An 8,652-nucleotide genomic window follows, 5' to 3' on the forward strand; every position below is an offset into this window, starting at 1 on the left:
GCAGAGCTGGAGAAGGCAGCAGAGGGCCAGGGAGGAAACAGGGGTATATGCCCACTGTGCCCTCAATGTATGCTGGCCTGCTGGCATCTTGCCCTTGAGAATAAGTTTTGGCTGCGGTTGCAGTTTTCAACATTAATCCTTCTTTCTTTTTAAAAAAAATTTATTTATTTATTTTTTTTGTGTGTGGCCAGTTCAGCCCACCAGGCGGCGGGGCTGGCTGGCATGTGGTGCTGGGGATTGAATCGCGGTCCCTGTGCTTTTGCTTAGCTTAGCTTGTTCTAAGTAGGTGCTTTAGACCACTGAGCCATCTCACCAGCCCCATTAATCCTTATTTCTACAAACAGTTTGATTATTTAAAAATTTAAATCATTTATTTATTTATTTATTTATTTGGTACAGGATCTCCCTATGCATTTCAAGCTCCTAGTGATCCTCCTGTCTCAGCCTCCCAGAGCTGGGATTACAGGCTTGCACCACCACACCAGGCTTCGGTGGCCGGCACGGCATGCCCAGGGCTCTGGGTCTGGCATGGCATGTGGTACCAGGGATGGAACCAGGTCTTTGCACTTGCCAGGCAGGCACTTAGACCAATGAGCTACCTCCACAGCCCGTTTGATTATTTAGATGAGGGATTTGCAATGACATCACCTGCTCTTGCTCTGAACCTGAAGAGACAAGCTCATGCTTTGAAGATGTGCATAGTCAATGATTACCCAGCTCAGGGATGAAGGGGCTCAGTGAGTGCTTGTTCATCGACCCCCGGTGGCTGTCGGTAGATCTAAGTCTATTGGTAGATGTAAGTCTATTGATTCCTCTATCTAATCATTTCAAGACCACTTTGCTTGGGGGCTCAAGAAGTCAAACGTCAACATGATTCTTAAGATTCTTAAGCCTTTTACCTCCGGTCCATCCTCTTAAGTCTGGCTTCTGGCTAAAGGCAATTCAGGGCCCACATTCCAATCCTTTGGATTCTGCTGGGCCAAGTCTCCCTTCCTGTGGATCTTCGCTGACAGTATTTGCACAGTACCCCAGGATCTGGGGCACGCTGGCAATGTCCTCAGGGCAGTGCCCAGTCGAGGGTGAAAGGAGCAAAGCACTCCCCTTCGAACAATTTAGTAATCAAGATAAATGACTTTTGGTGTACTATTTTTAAGAATCAAATAGAAAAAAAAAAGAATCAAATAGAATGCTTGGTGAAAAGAATCAAAGCTCTGAGCGAGATTCCCCTCCTGTACTTACAGGACGTCCATTCACTTGCCTCACCCTAATCCCAGCCCTGGGTCTCCAGATCAACTTCACAAACCAGGTGAGCAGCCTGCAGACCATAGTTTGCCTACAGTGATTTAAAAAAAAAATTGCACTAAATAGTATTTCTCTTGATTATTGAGTTTTTCCTACACCCCACCCCCACCCCAGTCCCATTTACTACTGTGCCTCCCCGAGGTCTGGCCCTGCTCCGGGGATTTTCTCCAGGTACACCGGGACCTCACCCTTTTTCCCCCACCTCGAAGCCCCCTGTGGGCCCCGGGGCCAAGTTCAGAATAGGCCCTGGGGCCGCCCCTTCCTCCAGCGCGGTCAAGTGCTGACAGGATCCCTTACGGCGAGAAGGGCGGCGGGTGGCCGGACCTCTCTGCTCCTCCCCTGGCTTGTTGAGCCACTCAGCACCCTGCGCGCCCGGCTCCGCACCCGCCCCTGCCCGCCCTTGACGCCTACCGCTCGGCCGCAGGCTCCTCCTATATAAACCGGCCATTTGCTTTGCTCCTCCCTAGAGCCCGGGAGTCAAAGCCGGTTCTCAGCCTAGTTCTGTCCCGCAGTCGCCTGCTTCTCCTTTTCTTCCAACATGACAGATGCCGCTGTGTCCTTCGCCAAGGACTTCCTGGCAGGTGGAGTGGCCGCAGCCATCTCCAAGACTGCGGTAGCGCCCATCGAGCGGGTCAAGCTGCTGCTGCAGGTAGGTCCTGGGACCGATGGGCCAGCCAGGAAGCGGGAGGGGCTTCGCACGGAAGGCGGGTGCCCCCAGGGCTGGAGGGGGCTAATCCTTTAAGTCTGTGGCAAGGGAGGGTAGGGGTGGCCACGAGTGGGAGCCGAAGGCGTGCTTCAGGGAAGTGCTTTAGAGACGTGAAGTTAGCGACTAGGAAGTGACGGAGACAGAGGAGGTGAGGAAGATCAGGCCCCGGCATCCCCAGCAAGGCTGCGAAATGGAATGGAACGCCGGGGAGACTGCTTCCCCAGGCCTTGGGGCCAAGGGCACAGCCCGAAAGTCGCCGCAGAGAAAGAGGAGCACTTGGCCTTCCCAAAGACCTCAAGGTCGAGGCAAGGAGATCGCAGCCTAGCAAAGGCCATGTGGACCAGTGCAGCGGCTGCAGCCGGCGGATGCGCCCCAACCTCGCCAGCCGGAAGCGGGCGCTGGGAAGCGCATGTGCCTTCTGCGTCCTGTGGCGCAGCCGCCGCGGTCCCTGAGCTGCCTGCCTTGCCTGCCTCCCTGCCTGCCAGCCAGCTAGCCAGCTAGCTCGTTCCGGTTCTAGAGGGCGCGCCCGCGCAAGCGTAGGGGTGGTGGCACTCGGGTCACCTCCAGTAGATGAGTGGGGGCGGAGCGGGAAGGAAGCAGCTCAGGAGACCTGAGACATTAACCAAGGTGACTGTGCCCTAAGTGGGACTCGCCCTAATACCTCTGAACCTGAGACTGAGGTAAATGACCTTTCTCCCAGGTCTAAAGGTCACGGATCTGCTTGAAGGTGTCTCCTCCCTACCTAGAGGGGTGGAGGCTTAATGCCTCTCATGGAGCAGATCACCTCTTTCCCTGTGAGACCATCAGCCCTTGTGAGGTGGAACACTAGGTTTGGAGAAAGTGGAACCAAACTTAAAGGGCATTGATAGAGATGATATATGTATGTTTTTCCCTTCTTTGTCGCTGTAACGTCCCTGTTGGCTTCTTTCCTATCCATCAGGTGCAACATGCCAGCAAGCAAATCACCGCAGATAAGCAGTACAAGGGCATTATAGACTGTGTGGTTCGAATCCCCAAGGAGCAGGGAGTCCTGTCCTTCTGGCGTGGTAACCTGGCCAACGTCATCAGATACTTCCCCACCCAGGCTCTCAACTTTGCCTTCAAAGATAAATACAAGCAGATCTTCCTGGGTGGTGTGGACAAGAGGACCCAGTTTTGGCGCTACTTTGCAGGGAACCTGGCATCAGGAGGTGCCGCAGGGGCCACATCTTTGTGCTTTGTGTACCCTCTTGATTTTGCCCGTACCCGTCTAGCAGCCGATGTGGGTAAAGCTGGAGCCGAAAGGGAATTCAAAGGCCTTGGTGACTGCCTGGTTAAAATCTACAAATCTGATGGGATTAAGGGCCTGTATCAAGGCTTTAATGTGTCCGTGCAGGGTATTATCATCTACCGAGCTGCCTACTTTGGTATATATGACACTGCAAAGGGTAAGTCTGCTGTGTTCTTATGAGACTATTTAAAAGATCATTATGGCAACCTAATATTGCAGGAGCTAGTGATCTGTTTTCTAACTGCTAGAAGAACCCAGGCTCCTCTAATACAGTGCACATGTGCAGATGAAATACTTGGGTAGAGGGGGCAGTGAAACTGTTTTTTGATTAAAAAGTATCTCTTTCCTATTCCCAGGAATGCTTCCGGACCCCAAAAATACTCACATCATCATCAGCTGGATGATCGCACAGTCTGTCACTGCCGTTGCTGGCTTGACTTCCTATCCATTTGACACCGTTCGCCGCCGCATGATGATGCAGTCAGGGCGAAAAGGAAGTAAGTTCCACCTGAGCAGCAGATAGTCGTGAACATGAGGCAAGCTGTGGCCACAAACTAGCAGTGCCTGCCTTAAGGGGCGGCCTAGTCAGGCGGAGCGGTGGTGGCGTCTGTGTCTGCTGCCCAGTGAGCAGGCACTTTCCATGCCTAGGAATGAGGGTGCTTAAATGGTATTAGAGGTAAGACAGTGAGTAGGCTTCATATCCCTGTTGTTCTCCAGTCATGGAATTAATATTTCAGTAGTGACTGCTGATGCGTAAATGCTGTGTTGAAAGCTCACTTTAAGGGCTGGGAGTGTAGCAAAGTTATTAGAGCACTTGCCTAGCATGTGCTTGCCTAGCAAGCCCCAGCACCACAAACAAGTGACATTAGTTTTCAGCGCTAGACCTCTGTATATTTAGTCTAGGGAATTTTAGGACTTGCATTTGTCTCTAGCCACCAACTCATGTCTTTTTCTTTGCAGCTGACATCATGTACACAGGCACAGTTGACTGCTGGAGGAAGATCGCTCGTGATGAAGGAGGCAAAGCTTTTTTCAAGGGTGCATGGTCCAATGTTCTCCGAGGCATGGGTGGTGCCTTTGTGCTTGTCTTATATGATGAAATCAAGAAGTACACCTAAGTTGTTTCCTAGGTTTCTCCTCCTATGAATAGGCAAGCTGTATTATATAACAGATCTTGAGCATTCCTGAACAGACTCTGCTGTCTGCTTGTCATGGCAACTCTGTACTGGTTGACAATGGGAAGCAATAATATTCATCTGACCAGTTTTCTCTTAAAGCCATTTCCATGATAATGATAATGGGACTCAATTATATTTTTTATTTCAGTCACTCCTGATAACAAATTTGAGGAAATTAAAATATTTAAAACAGTTCTGTTTGTTAGCTGTTTCTTTTCATTACCAATACACTTTAGGGCTCGGGAGATAGCTCAATAGAAGTGCCAGCCTGGCAAACGCAAGGTTGTGAATTCAATCCCCAGTACCACCAAAAAGAAAAAAGAAAAATACACTTTATAGTCAAAGAAATACTACCTTTTTAAGAAATTCCACGGGCTGGGAATATAGATTAGTGGCATAAGCACCTACTTGGCAAGTGCAAGGTTTTGAGGTCAAACCCCAGTACTGCAAAAAAAGAAATGCTACAGTATCTCCTGAGATGAATTTTCTTTTTAAACTGTCACCCACCAGGTGACCTATGAATAACTTGGTTTTCTGACCTATCAACTTTTCCAATTTGTTAGAATGAAATCTGGGCCTAGTATATCCAAAAATGGTGGCCTATTGCCTGGGGACTGTCACAGATAGCTGAATGTGCTTCCTTCAAGAAGTACTGAAGACTGGCCACACAGCTCAGCGGATTAAAGTGCCTGCCTAGGCACATGCAGGGGCTGGGGCAGGGGGGTTTGGTCCCCTGGGTGTGCATTGCCAGCCCCACTCCCAGGGTGCACTGAAACAGTGAGATGCCATGGTGGTGCACGCCTGTAATCCCAGCACTTGGGAGGCTGAACACAGGAGGATCATTACGAGTCTGATCTACTTAGTGAGACTGTAGACCCTGTACTAAAAAAAAAGTGCCTCACATACACACAGGCCTACAGCTCCAATATTCTGGGAGGTTGGGCCAGGAGGATTACAAGTATGAGCCCACCCGGGGCAATGAAGCGATTTGATCAGACCCTGTTTTCAAAAAAAAAAAATTTTTTTTTTTTGGCGGAACCAGAGATTGAACTCAGGCCCTTGTACTTGCCGGGCAAGCGCTTATTCTACTGAGCCATCTCCCCAGCCCTCTGTTTTCAAAATTTTAAAAAGGGCTGGGGATTATTTCAGCGAGAAGGCCATGGGATTAATCCACAGTACTTAACATGAAGGTGCCATATATTTACTGCTAAATCCTAGGTTATAAACCAAGAACTGTAATGGTACCTCAGTTCAAAATTTAATTCATTTTATGATTCTGGAAAAGATGATCATGTCCATGTTTCTATGGGAAAGATGGTCATGGTGATGGATGTCACCTGATACAGAGTACACAAACAAAAACAATCTTGTGGGGCCAGGGAGATGGCTCAGTGGAATAAGTGCTTCCCTGGCAAGTGCAAGGGCCTGAGTTCAATCTCCGGTTCCGCCAAAAAAAAAAAAATCTTGCCAAACTTCTGTTTGCAAACTGAATTGTTCACAAAAGTGTTCATGATTAGATGCCTCTGTTCAAGATGAATCGTTAAAAATGGTTGCATTTGTTAATGTATCACCTTATTTAAGCAATTTTTAAGGTGCAAGGGAGTTGTAGGGAAACCAGTTTTCATCCAGTACCCTTTATCCATCTTCACGTGGCTCAAGCCATTTTTATTTAATCTCATTTAAAGGAGAGGATTAGCGGGCACCTATATGAAGTGCTGAGATTGCAGTGCTGTTAAAAGATTATGGGGACCGTCAGATGACAGCTACAGCCTCAAAACTCCTTCTCAAAGAGAAGCTAAGGGCCGGGCAGATGGCTCAGTAGAATAAGCGCTTCCCTGGCAAGCATAAGGGTCTGAGTTCAATCTCTGCCAAAACAAAACAAAAACATTCAAAGAGGAGCTAGCGCCTACATTTTGCCAAGCACACTAATAACCCCAGTCAATCAAGAACAGTCATGTTTCTTTTAGAAGAAATGATTTTTAGACAGCATTCACATTTCTTTGCCCTTCTTTTGGAACCAGATGAGAGTGTTTGCAATTTCTGTAGTTCTTGATTAGGACTCAGAAATTGAGTGGAGCCAGGCGTGGTGGCACATGCCTGTAATTTCAGCACTCGGAAGTCTGAGGCAAGGTGATCATTGTGAGTTCGAGACCAGCCTGGGCTACAAAGTGAGCTTAAGGCCAGCCTGAACAGCACAGGGAGACCCTGTCTCAAAAAGGGGGAAAAAAAGAGTGGATTTTGCCTATAACATGACATTCCTATGAAGAATAAAGCACTCTGTCTGTGAAGCCACAGCATTAAAAATGAAAAACTGATAGAATAGCAAATATGCACAGCTAAAACTCACTCCTGCGGAACACATCCCACATGTGGACTATGAGGGCTGTTGACAGATAAATAACAGCATGCATTAATGCCTGAGAGACCCTAGAGTCTCTGTGCTCCCCAGCCAAGCACCTGAGTCATAGCATAGATGAGTTGTTAAGCTGTTTTGATCGAGAGGAGGAAGCCCCTTCTCTCCTGGATGTGAAGCTGGCTCTTGACATTTCTTCTCTGTAAATGTCATTTGCAACTGATGATCATACTTCTCTTCCTTCCGGAGAGTTAGGAAATGGAGAATGCCATCTGAGTGCTTCCCAAAACAAAGGATTCAAAACCCCAAACAAAACAAAATACCACTTGTTCTGGTAACCTGCCTGGGCTGAAACTCAGGGCTGCCACTTCAGTGTGCTCTTAGGCAAGTTGCTTCATTTGTCTAAGACTCAGTTTTTCTTACCCACAAAACAAGGATAACAATACCTGCCTCATGGGGCTGTTGCAAGATCATTCATTTCTACAAACCATCGACAATACGATGTATGCAATCAGCATGCCACCGCTGTAACTGATGAAGGGAGGCAGTGCAGACTGCAGGGATCTGGAAGCCAGAGTAGCCGCATCATAGTGCTGGCTCCGCTTGCCTACTTAGCTGTATGTCCCTGGGTGAGTCAGTTAATCTTTCAGACGGAGCGTCCATTTCCACTTCTGTGCAATGGGGATACGACAGCCCTATTTCTTAGAGCTGTTACGAGTGAGAGGAACATAAGAGAAAGCATTTTGAGCAGGAAGCATCATGCCTGACCTCAACAACGTGTTCCGGTATGAGATTATTTTTGTAACTCAGCACGCGTTTTTGTTGAGTGAAGATTTGCCTGCGTAGAGCACTGTCTACAAGTGAATTCAAGCCCTCCTTTCTTTTTTCTGCTGCAGCCTAGACACACCGTACTGCATGGCATTTGTAGAAAATGAACTTCAGCAGAGGTCTTCTCAGTTATAGATTTTTGTTTCTGAAAGGGGATAAGAGGCTCTCCACTTGGGGCTGCACACACAACAGAAGAGGACCCAAGCCCCCTTTATGGTTATTACAATAGATGCGGACTCACTGAGCTGGCAGCTATTAAAATAAACATAGGACCAGGCATTAATGATCAGAGAGCAAGAAGTGGTGCCTCCTGCAATCGGGTGGCTGACATGGATGAGGTGGGGGGTTTGTTGTTGTTCTTGCTATTCTTGTTGTTCAATGATTTTTGAAATTTAATTTAAAGACAAAGTGGTTTTAATCTCTCCAAGCTGTGCAGGATAGTGCTATAGAATTCATTATGTCCATTATGCTCATGTGAACGTTGATGGTACACAATCTTAGCAACCCCCTAATTTATGCTGTTGTTTTGCTACTATTCAATGCATAACAGGATCGGTGAAGCCTCATTCCAGGTGAGAGAGCCAGAATACAGGTCAGCTCGTGCACGGCGGTGCTGCCCATTCCGGGGGGCCTCTCCACTCGGTCTCCGGAGGCGGTGTGCTGCGGTTGCTCGGGACTGCCGCAGGAAGAAACGAGGGTGTCTTCCCAGAAGGGCAATTTTCGTAGACGGTAAGTCATTTAAGCCATTATTTTTGTATTAAAGGAGATGAAGATATGCTAGACAGTCTATTAATTTGAAGGCATTTTTAAAACCACAATCTACAAAGAGAGTTCTTGTATCCAAGGGCCATTTCTGGCATTGCCCCCAGACTCCTGGGGAAGCCCACCAGTCTCCTCTGTCGCTGTGGATACTTGTGTAGAAAAACATGCTAAAGTAGTGCTGTGCTGTATAATGGATTGACAAGCACCGGCGTTACTGGAGTAAATTATATTTCCTCTTTGAAGTTTGCGAGCA

At 48.0% G+C, this 8,652-nt stretch overlaps 1 protein-coding gene and 1 pseudogene across 1 annotated transcript; both read left to right on the forward strand.

The window, feature by feature from the left end:
• Positions 1 to 1,714: 1,714 nt before the first annotated feature.
• Slc25a5 (solute carrier family 25 member 5) lies at positions 1,715 to 4,647 on the forward strand. The gene is made up of 4 exons (XM_004645694.2): positions 1,715 to 1,951; positions 2,949 to 3,435; positions 3,635 to 3,775; positions 4,239 to 4,647. The coding sequence occupies exons 1-4, from the start codon at positions 1,841 to 1,843 to the stop codon at positions 4,394 to 4,396; spliced, it is 897 nt and encodes a 298-aa protein (XP_004645751.1). The 5' UTR covers positions 1,715 to 1,840; the 3' UTR covers positions 4,397 to 4,647.
• A 2,308-nt stretch (positions 4,648 to 6,955) lies between these two features.
• Positions 6,956 to 7,085, forward strand: LOC111813900 (annotated as a pseudogene).
• Positions 7,086 to 8,652: the final 1,567 nt, after the last annotated feature.

Source organism: Octodon degus, unplaced genomic scaffold (assembly GCF_000260255.1).
Source record: "Octodon degus isolate 3935 unplaced genomic scaffold, OctDeg1.0 scaffold00236, whole genome shotgun sequence".
NCBI lineage: Eukaryota > Metazoa > Chordata > Mammalia > Rodentia > Octodontidae > Octodon > Octodon degus.

Coding starts and splice junctions, on each gene's coding strand:
- Slc25a5 (XM_004645694.2), top strand. CDS start 1,841: ATGACAGATGCCGCTGTGTCCTTCGCCAAGGACTTCCTGGCAGGTGGA. Junction 1,952..2,948: donor GGGTCAAGCTGCTGCTGCAG/GTAGGTCCTGGG, acceptor CCTATCCATCAG/GTGCAACATGCCAGCAAGCA. Junction 3,436..3,634: donor TATATATGACACTGCAAAGG/GTAAGTCTGCTG, acceptor TCCTATTCCCAG/GAATGCTTCCGGACCCCAAA.